This window comes from Erinaceus europaeus, chromosome 3 (genome assembly GCF_950295315.1).
Source record: "Erinaceus europaeus chromosome 3, mEriEur2.1, whole genome shotgun sequence".
Taxonomy (NCBI): Eukaryota; Metazoa; Chordata; class Mammalia; order Eulipotyphla; family Erinaceidae; genus Erinaceus; species Erinaceus europaeus.
In genome coordinates, this window is record NC_080164.1 from 18703105 (window position 1) to 18719451 (window position 16347).

A 16347-nucleotide genomic window follows, 5' to 3' on the forward strand; every position below is an offset into this window, starting at 1 on the left:
TCAGGGGCCAGCCCTGCCCAAGGGGGCAGCCCTGGCTCCAGGGGTCAGCAGAAAGGCCATTTATCCAGCTGTGATCAGCTGACAGGCAGGTGCTAGGCTAAGCAGGGGTCCCTTCTCTCAGCCACCCCATTCTTTCCCCAAGGGCTCCCCAGCTGGCAAACAGGAACAAGTCCCATCTTTGCTCTGCCTGGAGGAACATTGAGCTGGAGTGAGGTCATGTCTGCACAGCTCTCCACAGGGGAGACAGCCTTTAAACACACATCTCATTCACCCAGAGCTTAGCTGGCTCCCTTTGTGGGGAGCCCTGCACCCCCCAGTCCCCATGGAGTCTCAGGAGCCCAGCCAGCTTGCAGGTCCCACAGGCCTATCCTGGGTACGACTGAGTCCAACACACTCTGGGGTCTGAGTCCAACATACTCTGGGGCCTAAGGCCTGGAGCCTGGATTAACTCCGCAGCCCATTGTTCAGGGTTCAAGGAGCTGCCTGTGCCTGGCATTCTGGTTCAACCAGGAGTCTGGGCTGCTGCAGGGTGTGGCCCAGGCCTAATGAGCAGGGTGTGCCCCCAGGAGTTGTTAGGAGCTGGGTGACAGCTTCGGGCAGGTCCCCACCCACGGTTGTGGGTGGGTGGCTTGCACAATAGTCACCTGTGCTGGGGGGGGTGTTGAGCTGGCCAAGTGTTTACTTGTGAAAGAAGCAAATGTTCAACTTGAAGGTGGGGTGGAGTGGACGGCTTCTAAAGATTTAAAACACATCGTGTCAACAACTTCCTAGTCCCCAAAGTGGTTCTGTTAGGCAAGCTTGTGTCAGTTTATGGGATGGACACTAATTATAAAGGGGGGAGAAGGCCCCATTTTCCACAATTTTCAGAGGAAGAGACTTCTGCCTTTGTGGGTAGAATTGTGGGCACAGGAGGTTCCCCAATTTGTCCATGCCCGCCCCCCCCCCTTCTAAGCCACCAGAACTTCACCCTGAGGGCTGGGTGGTGGTGCAACAGGTTGAGTGCAGATGTTGCAGTGTGCAAGGCCCCAGGTTCGAGCCCCTAGTCTCCACCTGCAGGGGAAAGCTTTGTGAGTCGTGAAGCAGTGCTGCCAGTTCCCTCTCTCCCTCTCTCTCTCTCTCTCTCTCTCCCTTACCTCTAGATTTCTAGCTTTGTTTATCCAATATATAAACAAAGATAATAAAAAGAATTTGAAAAATTAGGGGCTAGGTGTTAGCACAGCTGGTTGAGCGTACACGTTATAGAACTGCAGCCCGGCTACCCCCTGGTCCTTCCTGGGGACGAACGTTGGCTGAGCTTGCTGCCTCGAGGGGGACGTGTGTCCCTGGGTCTCCATGCATTTCTGGTGGATAGATTGTCACCCCAGCTCTAAGGCAGCTCAAGAGCTTGGGCCCAAATCAGCCCTCCAGCTAAACACCAGGTGGACTCAAGGCTCCACACACAGAGCACTGTACCCTTCCAGCAGTGTGGTGTGTCCAGTATGTCATCAGGGCATGGATCAGTGGAGACCACCTGTGGAGGCTCCTGGAGCTATCTGTCCCCCATTTTACTGTTAGCTGGCAGGGTCCAGTTTAAAAACTGGACTGTGGGGATGAAAGGCCTCCTGGAAGCAGAGAGGACAAGGACAGGTGAGCCCGAGAAGCAAAGTGAGATGGTCCAAGTGTGTTCCTGTGCCTGGGATAAAGAGGCAACTCAAGGTGAGAATCTGGAAACACCACATTCTTCGCTGGTGCTCGGGATAGAGGATGTTCCTCAAGAATCTCTAGCATCAAAAGTATCCGGGCCATGTCAAGAGCTCCTGGTGTAATGCAGCCAGTCAGCCTTATCCTCCATGGAGGGTTTTTGCAGTCAGCTCCCTGTGGCAGGGCCTCTACCCCTAAGAGATCAGGGAACTTTGGGAAAGCTCTGTGTCCAAATCCCGCCCCCCCCCATTTTTAAAGATAGACAGCCAGACAGCCAGGCTACAACATCAAAGCTTCCTTCAATGAGGTGGGGGCCAGGCTCAAACCTGGGTCTTGCACATGGCAAAGCAGCGCACTATCCAAGTGAGCTATTCCACCAGCCCCTGTGCAACTTCTCATGTAGCCCCAGCCCAGCTCTCCCTCTGAGCCCCAGGACCTGAGCATCACTTGTCAGTCTTGGAAGAGCAGTAGGGGACATACAGACAGTTGTCTCAGCTGGAGACACTCAGGGAGTCAAATACAACCTCTTTCCTGTCTCTTTTTTCAGTCATTGCTGGAGTTTTACTGCTCTGGGTTGACTTTTTAAAAAAAGATTTAAAAAATATTTATTTATTCCCTTTTGCTGCTCTTGTTTTATTGTCGTAGTTATTATTGTTGTTGTTATTGATGTTGTCCTTGTTGGATAGAACAGAGAGAAATGGAGAAGAGGGGGAGAGAAAGACAGACACCTGCAGACCTGCTTCACCACTTGTGAAACGACTCCCCCCAGGTGGGAAGCCGGGGGCTCAAACCGGGATCCTTATGCCGGTCCTTGTGCTTTGCACCACCTGTGCTTAACCCGCTGCGCTACCACCCGACTACCTTTTTTTTTTTTTTTTTAATCAGATAGAAAGAGACAGAGACAAAGAGGGAGAAAGACATTACAACATTGAAGATTCCTCCTAGGTCGCAGGGAACAGGCTTGACTCAGGGTCACACGCATGACATAGCAGGCACACTATCCAGGTGAACTGTTTTGTCAGCTCTTCCTTGCGTTCTAAATCCTCCCATCCCCACCCCATGCTCCAGACACTGCCCCTTTCCACACTGGGACATGCCACACTTTTTCTTCCATCTTCAACTGTGCTCTAAATGCCATTTCCCCCCACACACATATACACCCTAATTTGTCTCAGAGAAGTTAAATAAAAATATTCTCTTAGCAATTACAGAAGCCAGACCTTCCCACCTTCTGCACCCCACAATGATCCTGGCTCCATATTCCCAGAGGGATAAAGAACAGGGAAGAAGATATCAAGGGAGGGGATTGGATATGGAGCTCTAGGGGTAGACATTGTATGGAAATGTACCCCTCTTATCCTATAGTCTTGTCAATATTTCCATTTTATAAGTAAAAATTAAAAATCTTCTCTTGCCTGGAGAGCAATCCCCAGTCCTTAAGTTCTGTCTTGGTGCAGGAAGTTTCCATGTCCAGCCAGGAAAGAGGACAGTTGGGATGCCCACAGCCACAAGTGATGGAGTCGAAGCAGATAACCTGAATGTACATTCAGTTCTCAAGTCAGTTACAGACTGTGATGGAGGCAACAGGAGAGGAGAGCAGAGGTGACACCAAGGCTATAGGAAGATTGCACATGCTCACTCCCTATCCCCAGCCTCAGTTTCCCCCTGGGAAAAAAAAAACTACAAATCATTAATTATGGACATGTTGATGGACACTCAGTTATTTTAAGTTTTTGTTATTATATGTAAAACAGTTGTGAAATTTTTGAATAGTTTTTTTTTTTATGTGAATGCTTTTATTTCTCTTGGGTAAATATGTGGGGGATGGAACTGGTGAATCATAGGGGAAATACATTTTTAACTTTACCAGAAACTGCCAAATGGTTTTCCAAAATGATCTGAACGCTTCACTCCCCCACCAGCAATGCCTGTGTTTGAATTGTTCCAGCATTTCGTATTGTCTTTTCAAGCTGTTCCTGTGGGTGTGAAGTGTCATGGCACTGTGCTTTTAACTAGCACCATGATGTTGAGTAATTTCCATTTGTATATTGACCACTTGTAATTGCATGACATGCCCGGTCAAGTCTTTTTCTAGCCTTTACTTATTGGTTTTTTGTGTGTATGTGTGTGTCTTTTTATTGATTTATTAGTGTTCTTTATGTATTATGGATACCGGAACACTGTCAAGTATATACTTTGTGAACTTTTTTTTTGTAGGCTGGTTTACAGTCTTAGCTTGTGTTGAAAATATCTTTTGATTTGAAAAATATTTTTGATGGAATTCAGTTTATGACTTTCTTTTTTAAAAATTTGTTTATATTTATTTATTTATTTTCCCTTTTGTTGCCCTTGTTGTTTTTTATTGTTGTAGTTATTATTGCTGTTGTTGTTGCCATCATTGTTAGATAGGACAGAGAGAAATGGAGAGAGAAAGGGAAGACAGAGAGGGGGAAAGAAAGATAAACACCTGCAGACCTGATTCACAGCTTGTGAAGCGACACCCCTGAATGTGGGGAGCTGGGGACTTGAACTGGGATCCTTACGCTGGTCCTTGCGCTTCACACCATGTGCGCTTAACCCACTGTGCTGCCGCCCGACTCCTGCTGGGAAATTGTGCCAATGCAGTCACATCTGCCATGTTGTCCCCTCAGGCTACTGCTAGTTCCTGAGAGAGTTGGGACATTCTCGGAGTGCCTGTTCAGCCATGTTGTGCCCTCAGGGCATTGTCTATATCCCCCACGATATTTGGAGTGCTCTGGTTACTCCTCCCCCCTCCCATTCTCACGAGAGTTATTATCCTATCCTGGAGTGCTATGGTTACTCCTCCCCTTTCCCATTCTCGCGAAAGCTACTTCTATAAAAGCCCTTCTTCTTCCACACCTCGCTCTCTTGCCAGCGCTTCACTCTGGTGTTCAGACGCAGGAAAGGTTACTGCGTGAGGCGGCCATTTTCGCTACCTGCACGTGGCCCAACCTGCCTCTCTAGCACCCAACTCTGAGGTGCCAGTGCAAATAAAGATTTGTGTTTCCTCTTCGCTCCGGACCCCCTCTCTCTCTTCTCCGCGGCCCGCGCACAACAACAGATTCCCAGTTTATAACTTTCTTAAAATATGGTTTGTTGTTGGTTACCATATGTATCATTATTTAGTGAACTGTTGAGGGGAACATTGCCTGCTAGAAGGCCCTCTTTTCTTTTGTAGAAGTTTTACAATGTGAGTTTTTTTATGTTTAGGTCTATCATCCATCTCAAAACCATGTTTGAGTGAAGTGTAAGGTAACGTAATGTCCACTGTTCATCTCATTTTTACATAAATACCTGGTTTTAGCACCATGTATAACTGTAAAAAAAAAAGTTCTTTCCTCTCCACTGAACCACCTTGGTGCCTTTGTTGATGGCCAGTTGGCCCTATGAGTGCAGGTAGACTTCTGGCCTCTGCTCTGCTCCTTTGATCCTATTGCCCATTTTCATGCAATGCTACACAGTCTTGATATACAGCTTTATAGCAAGTCCTAAATCAGGGAGGGAAACTCCTCTCTGGGGCCCGAATTTCAATATGCCAACCCATTTCTCCCAGTATGTATCCTTTGCCCATTTCACCTACTGGATGATTTGACACTGACTGCCAAGGGAGGTGAGCATGACAGAGTCCTCTCCATTGAGCCCACGGCACTGTCCTCTAGTCCTGGAAAGATTATTGTCAAGATACAGAGGGTACAAGCTGTTTCACTATAGCTGGAGTCAGGACCTCTGGGGCCATCTGGGCCTCACAGGTTGGGGGCAGACTTGCAGAACCTCCCCTGTCTTTGCTGGTCTGGAGTCACCTGGGACCCTCACCATGCTTAGGTCTATAATCCGTCTCAGAGTCAGGTTTGAGGGGCCAGGTGGTGGTGCAGCTGGTTTAGTGTACACATCATAGGGTGCAAGGACCTGGGTTCAAGCCCCTCACTTCCCACCTTCAGGGAGAAAGCTTCACAAGCAGTGAAGCAGTGCTGAAGGTATATCTCTCTCTCTTCCTCTCTCTCTCCCCCTTCCCTCTCAATTTCTCTCTATCGGAAAACACAAGTTAAAAAAAAATCAGATTTGAGTGTGACATAAGGCAAGGGCCATTGTTTGTTTTGTTTTAATGACTATCTAGTTCTAGCATCATGTACAGTTACAAAAGACCTTTCTTTTCCCTACTGAATTACCTTGGTGCTTTGGTTGATAATCAGTTGACTGCATAAGTGTGGGTGTCTTTCTGGATGTATTTTGAGAGCTGCTGTCTGAAGGGGCCTTGGGGGCAGGACTGTGGGCATCCCAGCAGAGACTTGGACAGGTGGCCCTGAGGAACTGCCACCCCCTCCACCCCCAGTGTGCCCTGACTCTCTGTTAACCTCCCAGAAAATCACTCCTGATGCTAAGGAGTAGAAGGGCGACCTTGAATTATCTGTGTTCCATGTTCTGCCACTCAGTTGAGCTCTGGAAAAGGAAAGAGAGCTTTCCTGAACCTGTCCCTTCCTACACCTGGATTTGTGGCTTCAGGTTTATTTCAACTCTGTATGACACATCTAACAAACTCCTTTACCTGACTAAGTAGAATCTTAATAAGGAGGGATGATGGTGCTTCGGAGGCCTGTCTTTCATAGGAAAGAGGAGCTGGGGGAGGAACCTGGGGTGCCCTGACCAGTGTGTTGCCTTGTTTCTGTTCTGTGTTCAGACCTCCAAGTGTCACCTGATGAGTCATCTCCTTAATGTGTTCTTTCAAGATTCTTTTCCTTCCTGCAAGAATGCCTCAGTGAATGCCTCAGTGAAGTCCTTCCATTGAGCAAGTAGACGACGTCACAGTGGAGTGAGCAGAGTTTGGGAGTCATCTCTTATTTCCCACCTGGAGTGAGTGACTTGCCTACGGAATAGAGACTCTGAGCTAGGACACTGTCTTGTCCTGGTTGCAGAGACCATGGGTGGGGCTGCCTCGTGCTTTGATCCCAGCATTATATTTCAGGTCATTCGTGTCCTGACGACGCCCATTCTAGGTATGGGGAAACCGATGCTTCCGCCCTATTTGCTAAGTGCCAGGATGATCTCGTTTGCATGTTGCTTTGCTTAGATGAGCGTGTTTGGCTTGTCTCTCAGCTCCAAGAATGTCAAGTAGACCTTTGAAAACACATTGCTGCATCCCAGCTCCACTGAGAGTTCAGCTCTGAGACCCATGGAAAATGGAACACAGACTGAAGCTATTTGCTTGACTGGCATGGTGGATTAGGGTGTACTGGAGAATGTAAACACACACCCACTGCACACACGCACCATCGGGTGGGGCCCTGGATTAGGGCTCTTTCAAAACAGTCAAGGCAGGGCTGCCAAGTTGAGGGCAGCCCGGGGCCTGGCTGTGTTGGGGGTGAGGCCAGGGCTGCCTGGGTCGGAGAAGTGTGGTATCTCAAGCAGAGTAATATCCCTTGCACCCACTGCCTAGGTAGAACGTTTGGGGGCTTCCACACCATGCAGAGAAGGTCAATTTTACTCAGAATTGGAGGAAGGTACAAGGGTCAGAGGACTTTTGGCTGACTGCTAAATAAATCCTTGTTCCTCCAGGGCCCCCAGGATCCCTCCCCAGGCATGGGCTCTTGGCACATGCCTCGGTGGTGGCCTTACTCAGGGGAGCACTGAACTCTCTCACCCTCCCGGCAGCTGGCATGACACGCAGGCCTCTTACTCATCCTGAGGTCACCAGTCATACTGCCAGGCATGTGAGTAATTTGGGCATGGTGGGGGGAGGGGATAGCACTGGCTGGTATGTGTGGGGTGAGGGGGGGGCTGACGCTGAAGAGGTGCTGTGGCCCAGACTGAGCCTCCTTTTCCAAAGCTGGGAGCTCTGCTCTATGGGAAGGGCACATGATGCATGCATGTGTAACTGTGTGTGTGCTCACATGTCACAATCCAGTACACACCACACATACATATGTGTGTGCACACATGCATGTGCACCATGTGTGTCTATGTGTATACTTGTGTGAGTCTGCATGTGTCCCCAGCTGTACGTCAGGCTATGAGTGCATGTGGTGGGGTGGCGTGTGCATATCTGCGGACGGGCCTGTGTACATGAGAATATGAGAGTGCATGTGTGTGGGGAATGCTGGCAGCCTGAGGACACTGGGAACCAAAGCTACCAGGCCTCCACCTTCATTCCCAGGAGTTGGGAAGGCATGATAGTTCTGAGGAAGGCCTGCAGTAGTACTCCTCCTGTCCTTTTAATAAAATACAAACTGGGGGCCGGGCAGTAGCACAGCAGGTTAAGCTCACATGGTGCAAAGCTCAAGGACCAGCATAAGGATCCCGGTTCGAGCCCCCGGCTCTCCACCTGCAGGGAGGTCGCCTCACATGCTGTGAAGGAAGTCTGCAGGTGTCTTCCTCTCCTCCTCTTTGTCTTCCCCTTCTCTCTATTTCTCTCTCCTGTCCAACAACAATGACAGCAGTAATAACAACAATAATAACAATAACAACAATGATGGGTAACAAAAGGAAAAAACGGCCTCCAGGAGCAGTGGATTTGTAGTGCAGGCGTCGAGCCCCCCAAAATAAAATAAAACACAAACTCTCATTGTCATCTAGCATGCTATCTCATTTGACCCTGGGGAATGGGGGTGGTGAGCAAGCTTAGAGAGGTCACCTGAGCATGTGATGTTCCACCCTTGGAAAACCAGAGTGGAGATCAGGACCCAAGGCCCTTGTAAAAAAGTCAGGTCTCTGACTGCAGGGCCTCCTCTGAGCAGAGGGACTCAGACTTGATTTTTCTCCCCGTTGTGCTGTGCTCAACTGGATGCTCTAGCCTGATGGTTAGTCCTTGCCCTTTCTACACCCACCGTCACACAGGTCCTGGCAGTGGGCACCCAGGTAAGGCTCAGTCCCAGATCCATATTCCTTCTCCTGCTCTGAGGCCATGACAATGGAAGAGACAGGAGGACACACACAGGATGGCAAGAGGGTGAGCTTGTCAGGAAGACTCAGAGGTGACCAAAGACACTTCTGGTCTGGGCCTGAGGAGTTAAGTGCCATGGCCAGGGACTTCCACTCTGGGTGGTCCCAGGGACCCGGTGCTCTTTATTTTGTTTTATGTATTATATTATTATTTTTAAATTGTCACTAGGGAGGGTTATTTCTGGGGCCCAGTTCCTGCATGACAAATCCACTGCTCCCAGTGGCCTTTCTTCCTTCCTTCCTTCCTTCCTTCCTTCCTTCCTTTCTTTTTTCTTTCTCTCCTTTCTTTTCTTTTTTTTTTTTTACAGTGAAAAGTTATATTTAGAATTAGGCAGCTGGACTCAGTTTAGATGATCCCAATTTTGTTGGCAACATCCAAGGCATCGTAGTCAGGAGCCAATCGAACATATGCCTTCTTCTCTCCATCAGGTCTGATCAGGGTGTTGACCTTGGCCACATCAATGTCATAGAGTTTCTTTTCAGCCTGTTTTATCTGGTGCTTATTGGCCTTGACATCCACAATGAAAACAAGTGTGTTATTGTCTTCTGTCTTCTTCATGGCCGACTCCGTGGTCAGGGGGAACTTGATGATGGCATAGTGGTCAAGCTTGTTTCTCCTGGGGGCGCTCTTCCGAGGATACTTGGGCTGTCTTAGGAGCCGCAGTGTCTTGGGCCGACGGAAGGTAGGGGACTTGTGGATCTTCTTTTTCTTATGACTGTGGACGCCTTTCAGCACTGCTTTCTTGGCCTTCAAAGCTTTGGCTTTAGCTTCAGCTTTGGGAGGGGCAGGGGCTTCCTTCTTTGCTTTTGGCGCCATCTTCGTAGAAAGGGTTTCTGTCTCCTTTATTTCTTCCTCTTCTTTTCTTTCTATTTAATAGGATAGAGAGAAACCGAGATGGGAGGGAAAGGTAGAGAGGGAGAAAGGAGAGATACCTACAGCACTGCTTCACTGCTTCTGATGCTTCCCCCCTACAGATGGGGACCAGGGGCTCAAACCCAGGTCCGTGTGCACCACTGCTCAGCCCCTGAAACCTGATGTTTTAACCCTGGCACTCTTTCCCCAAGAATGGGTGGAATGTATCTATTCTCTGGAGGAGAAAATCAGACAGGAGACCCAGCTGGAAATGCACTCGTCTTGTGAGCGCTCTCTGTTCCCAAACTGTGGGCAGGTTTACAGAGAACATCTTTTCAGATTTTCACAATCCCAGGTGAGGCAGCTCATATTTCCCTCATTGCACTGATGAGGAAACTGAGGCAAGTGGGCAGGGGCAACACATTACCCAGGAAGTGAAGGAGGCAAAGTCTGACCACTCAGAGCCAGCCCCATCAAAGCACCTTATCTCAGGAAGTTTCCAACAGCCTTGGAAATTCCCATCCCCCCAAAAAACAAAAACAAAAACAAAAAATTTACCTCACCTCACCTCACCTCACCTCACCTCAGGCACTAACCTCTGCTGGAGATCAAAGGGAAGAAAGACATTGTCTGTGAGAGGGATTTCTTGAGATTGGAGCCTCTTATCACGGGAACCAAGGCCCCAGGTTCCCATGCTCAAGTTCTCCTGTGATTGACTGTGGAGATATGGTTTTCAAGAGTTAATTAAGTGCAAAGGAAGTGATTAGGGCCCTCCGCCAGAGCACTAGTGTCCCTATAATAAGAGCAGGCCAGGACATAACACACAGACAAGGCAGCCTATGAAGCTTTATTTTTCTCTTTCAATATTTTATTTTAATATTTTATTTTAATATTTTAATGAGTGAGAAAGATACAGAGAGAAAGACCAGAGCACTGCTCAGCTTTGGCTTATGGTGATGCTGGGGATTGAACCTAGAACCTCAGAGCTTCAGGCATGAAAATCTTTTGTATAACCACTGTTCTGTCTTCCCAGCCCAGAGAGAGGCTTGAAAAGAAACTAATACTAGGCCAAGAAATCATCACTCATCCAGTAGAATGCATTCTCACAGACCTGGGTTCCAAGCCCATGTCCCATGTGGAAATACTTACTATAGGAACACTGAGGGAATCCCTGTAGGTGGTGGGACAGTGCTGTGGTGACTCCTTTCTCTGTCTGAGATTGAAAGGAAAAGAAAAGAAGTTCTCTGGTAGAAGTGTGATCACAGTCCCAACAAGCCAAAAAAACGGAATCAATCCTGCAGACACATTGATGTTAAAGTTCTCACCTCCAGACTCTAGTAAACAGTCTGGATTTAAGCCTGTGATATACTGTGAAGGGAGCCCTAGCAAGTTAATTCAAATCACTTTCAAAGATCATTTGGCTGGGAAGACAGCATAATTATACAAAAAGACTTTCAGACTTTCATGTCTGAGGCTCTGTGGTCCTAGGTTCAATCCCCAGCACCACCATAGACCAGAGCTGAGCAGTGTTCTTGTCTTCCCCACCCCTTATTAAAACCAATCAATTGACGAAATAAGCCATTTGTGTAGGGGTCAGGAGATAGCTCACCTGGTAGAGTTTGCTTGCAGCTTACTGTGCAGGAGGTCCTGGGTTTGAGCCCTGGAATCACATGGGAGCACCATGGATAGCACTGGAGGTGAGGAGGGAGGGATATCAGGGGTGGTGGAGCAGTGTTTCTCCTATTTGTCTCTCTCTCTTTCTTCTCTATGTCCATTTCCCAGCACTACATAAAATATAAGATGAAAACAAAAGCAAAGAGATGTCACCTGCATCCCTAACTGTGCCTCCCTCCAACAGGCACTAAATCCACTGAAGAAAGAAAGAGCAGGGACCACTAGGCCCCTCTCACATGCAGAGGGAATTTTGAATTTTGCAACCAGACTCTGCCGTCCTGTTGAAACTTCCTATTTCTGCAGAACAGAGATTTTACAGATCCCAGAGGGCATCCAGTAAACCCAGCAGCTATTACCAAATCATCTGGTTTGGATGAGCTCAGTGGTTATGAATCAGAAGTGGACAGAATGGCATTTCCCTTGAAATATACCCAAGGTTAAAAGTTGGAGGGAGAAGTAAAAAAATCTGCTTGGGACTAATTGCCAGTAAGGAAATGTGGCAAGGCCAGCACCCAAGGCCAGGTGGAAATGGCTTTTCCTTGCAAGAGAAACACGAGTCCAGCAGGCCTGAGCAAACCTGGTACTGGTATAACATGTCCTGCCTGGGGTGATAACTCACTACTGAGCACCCCATGCCACCCCACCCATCAGCCTACACCATCTGGGTGGGCTGTGGCCTAGAAGATAGCCTGCCCCTGCTGCCCCTAAGAGAGCCCTGGTGGCTTCCCTGGCAATGTGGAGAGAATATGGACATCAGCACTGCTAGGAGCCTCCCACCTCCCAGTCCCTGACTTAGGGATCCGGGTTCCTCATCCTGTGATGACATCAGATGGTAGGGGGAGACTGAGGCTGGTCATGTGCCCGTGAAGCCTGATTTGAAGAGCACTTCCTGATATAGGCCCCGGGTGGGAAGGAGCTGGCAGCAGTGCGTTCATGCTGGAGGTTCTCAGAAGGCCTGTGGCAGCCAGATTTGAAGGGGGCTAAAAGGGCCCTGGCTGCAGATTCTGACTCTGGTTGCTCCCTGGCTGAAGGAGCTGGGTGAACTCAGTCACCTACTGCCCCCACTGCCTTCTCATCAGTTTGCAGGGAGGACTAAGTCCACCTTCCAGCTCTCTGGGGGCATAGCATGGGGGAGAGGTATGACAGGACCTCCAACTCAGGTGGGTGCTGTCACAGCTGTAAGAACGCCAGCCCAGGGAACCAGGTGGTGGAACACCAGTTGAACACACATGTTATGGTGTACAAGGGCCTGAACCTCTAGTTCCCCAGTGCCCACTTGCAGGGGGGAAAGAAACGTCACAAGCAGTGAGGCAGTTCTGCAGAACTATCTATCTGTCTGCCTATCTGTCTATCTATCTGTCTGTCTGTCTGTCTATCAATCTATCATCTATCTATCTATCTATCTATCTATCTATCTATCTATCTATCTATCTATCATCTTCCCCTCCCTCTCAGTTTCTCTCTGGCCAATAAATAATCATATGAAAAAGGAGCGGGGGAGGAGGCTGCTGGGAGCAGTAGATATATTGTGCAGGAACCTAGACCCAGTGATAACCTTGGTGGCAATAAAAAGATACATTAAAGAAAAGAAGAGATGAGGAGAGAAGAAAAGGAAAGAAGAAGAGAAAGGAAGAAAAGAGAGAAAAGAAGAGTAGAGCAGCAGTCCTGTCTTCCGAGCCCACCAGTGTGGGCAAGGGGTCTCTTTCTCCAGGGCAGTGTCTGATCAGCCTGCCTTCAGGGATCTCACTGCCTGGAGAACAAATGTCAGCGTCTAAACTCCTTTTCAGGTCTGGCTTTCCCTCTTCTGTTTTGATGTCCCTTTCCACACCACAGCCTCCCCACTTTCAGCAACCACTTCCAGTTCCCCAGCGCTCCTCCCCACACTCCTTCCTCTGCCCAAAACTCCCTTCCCTCTGTCTGACTCTTGCCTCTACCTCCCACAGGGCTGATCTCAGACACCCCCTCCTGGGAGGCAGTCCTTCCAGGGAACCAGGCTCTCTGCACTGAAACTTCCTTTTGCTTCTGGGCCCATGAGTTCTCTCTCCCTCCTTCCTTTCCTCTCTTACTTCCTCCCTCCCTTCCCAGAGCCTAGTCCAGGGTCTGAAATACACACCAAGAAGGCTCAAGGAGCTTGTGTTGAAAGAAATAATGGCTTACTCTGTGAATGACTTCTGGATACGGAGGCCGGCCTCTCTTGTAAATGAGTCACAGGGCCCGAGTCACCCAGCCTTCCCCACACCCACTGACCCGGTGACACGTTCCCTGATGACGTTACTCTTTGCCTGAATTCCCAGAATCACCCAGGCCTTGGGCTTTCTTCTCCTTTTGCTCCTATCTGCCTTTCATCCCCCTCCTCTTCCTTCCTTTTTGGGCCTCCGCTGGGGGCGGCACAGCTAAATAAGGCAATGCCTCTCTGCCTGCCTGCAAGTGCTTTTCACCTCGTGAGGACTCCTAGGTCAGGCTGAATTGGTCCCCAGAAGAGAGGTGGGACAGATGAGATGCCTGAGATTCCTGTGGGATGCCCAGGAGGGCTGGGTAGACACTCAGATTCCTCCCCTGCACTTGGAGGTCCACTGAGGAAGAACAGTGAGAGGGTGAGAGGACTTGGGTGGGGACAGGAGAAGGGGATCCACTGAGAAGTTGGAGTGAAGAGACAGAGCGAGGGGTGTGTGGACCTAGTTAAAAGGTTTGGGCCTCTTGAAGCTACCACATTCCCAGGAAACACTGGTTCTGACCCAGCTAGGGAAGGGGCACTGCCCTCAACATCCACCCAAACCTGGCTGCCTTGTGGGAGGGGCTGGGTGGGAAGCTGACCCACTCCTAACCCCCCTCATATGAGTCCAGCGGTGACTGCTCTAACCATGACTCCTGGCCTCCTCAGGGGACATCACAGCATCTTTCTTCTCATTCTTTCTTCTTTGTCTTTCTTTTCTTTTCCTTTGCTTTCTTCTCCTTTCCTGTCCTCTAAGATTCTCCCCTTCCCCAGCCCCCTGATCAGATGCATCAGATGCCAAGTGGCAAGTGGCAAGTGCCCAGCAGAAGTTACCAGGGAGTCCTTTGGGCATTGCCCTCTTCCTGAGCTTTCCTGTGTAGACAAAAACATAAAATAGGCCATTGTATTTTGGAAAATTTGTGCTTATAGGATCAGGAAGAGAACAGATGGGATATAGGTGACAGAAAAAAAAAGCCACAGTTATCTTTTGACTTTTTTTTTTTTTTTTTTTTGCATAGAGCAGATAGGAAGCAACACAGAAGCAGTCTCAAGTTTTGTGGTTCCCCCCATTTTATGGACAGGGCAGGGAGAAATTGAGAGAGGAAGGGAGGATGGGGCAAGGGGAAGAAAGTGATATCTGCAGACCTGCTTCACCACTTATGAAGCGGCTCCCTGCAGGTGGGGAGCCAGGGGGCTCAAACCCAGATCCTTGTGTTGGTCCTTGCACTTCACGCCATGTGCACTTAACCTGCTGTGCTACCACCCGGCCTCCAAAGCCGCAATTATCTGAGGATGGAGAAATATATGTGATACTACAAGAGATAAGCACACAGCTACTGCATGTATCTAGTGGGAAATAAGTGGCATGAAGTGACTCCAAAAGTTGTCTAGTAAATAAATGTGAATAATACTAAACAGAACGAGGAAGAAAGGAGCCACTGAAAGATGCTTCTTGGGAGGTTTCTGGGGGCAGGGGGCTTGTGGGCAATGGGACAGAAACTCAGTTCCACCTCCCACTGCAGTTCTATCACCTTTTCTGAGTCCTCACATTACAGGAGTCCCTGAGGGCAGGACTATGGATGTCACCTCTCTCAATCCCATGTCTGACCTGGGGCCTAACAGAGTAGGTGCTCAAAGGTGGGGTCACCACAGAGCTTACCACCCATATTGGGATACTTCAAGAGTGAAAGGAGTGTGTATGACCCAGGTTCGAGCCCAGCTCCCACCACACTGAAGGAAGCTTTGGTGCTGTGGTTTCTCTCTCTCTCTGTCTCTCTCTCTCTCTGTCTCCCTAAAAATAAAGGGCACACAGGGTAGAGCATACACGTTAGCATGTTCAAGGATCAGGTTCAAGTCCTTGGTCCCCACCTGCAGGGGAAGTTTCACAAATGGTGAAGCAGTGTTGTAGCTCTCTCTCTCTCTCTCTTTCTCTCTCTTTCTCTCCTCCCTCTCTATTTTGCTGTCTCTGTCAACAAAAGAAAGAAAAACCAGAGTAAAATAAATCAACACATTTTTAAAAAGTGAAAGGGAAAATTCATTGTCATGTTCAGATAACAGCTGGAAGCTGAGATAAATAAGTAAACAAAGGGATGAGTAAGTGAGTCTTCGCAAGGTTGAGGGTGCTGACCCCAGAGCACTTACAACTTCAGACATCTGTTGTTGTCCTCATGATTACATAGAAACACTTGCTTCACACTTCATTTGAAAGTGGGTTTTAGGCCCTGGGTTCAATCCTGGAACTGTACAAAACGATGGAGTAATACTCTGATGTCTCTCTCTCTCTCTCTCTCTCTCTCTCTCTCTCAATAAAAACATAATAAAGCCCACCTTTCTTCCAAGGCAGACAAGGATTCTACCACTGAGAGAAGGCTGGGCTGGGATTCAAGGCAATGTGGGCTTCACTCTCTGGGGAATCTGGATCCAGATTTGCTATTTATATTTTTGGTCAAATTGAATCCACACACCAACCTGGTCAGTGGAGGTTCAGAGAAGTTACTGTTGTGCCCAGCCTCACAGATTTAGTGACTCCAGAGCTGAAATCCATGCCCAAATCTGCTTTGAATAGTCCCCAACACTGGCTTTGGTGTGCTCTTCTTTCTTGGTGTCCTCCTCAAGTGAGAGCCCCCCCCCCAGCAGTGAAGACCCTCCATGAGTGAGGATCCACCACAAGTGGGTACCCTTCACAGGAGAAGCCCCCTCAGAGATGAAGAAGGCCCTCCACAGGTGAGGGGAGGCTGAGACCTGAGTGTCCTGGGAGCCCCCCCAGCAGTGAAAACAGTGGGGGAAAGAGAGAAAGCAGACCCCACTCCTAACCAAGTGCTTCGTAGCCGCCAACACCCACCTCAGGCAGCGGGGTTTCCCTAGGACCTGCTTTTTTCTTGTTCTTTTTTTCCTTTTTCTTTTTTCCTACAGCCCAGTCCCATAAGGAGAGCAGGCTCAGAAGGTCTGAGATTGCAGGCTTAGGGTGGACCAC

At 48.9% G+C, this 16347-nt stretch overlaps 1 protein-coding gene and 1 long non-coding RNA gene across 2 annotated transcripts; both read right to left on the reverse strand.

The window, feature by feature from the left end:
• Positions 1–8916: 8916 nt before the first annotated feature.
• Positions 8917–9466, reverse strand: LOC103120998 (large ribosomal subunit protein uL23-like). Its single transcript, XM_060186790.1, has one exon. The coding sequence runs from the start codon at positions 9449–9451 to the stop codon at positions 8981–8983; it is 471 nt and encodes a 156-aa protein (XP_060042773.1). The 5' UTR covers positions 9452–9466; the 3' UTR covers positions 8917–8980.
• An 898-nt stretch (positions 9467–10364) lies between these two features.
• LOC132537448 (uncharacterized) lies at positions 10365–14612 on the reverse strand. Its single transcript, XR_009548880.1, has 3 exons — positions 13319–14612; positions 11097–11178; positions 10365–10700 (listed from the first exon to the last, which is right to left on the reverse strand). It is a non-coding gene; the product is annotated as an uncharacterized LOC132537448 (long non-coding RNA).
• Between the last annotated feature and the right edge of the window lie 1735 nt (positions 14613–16347).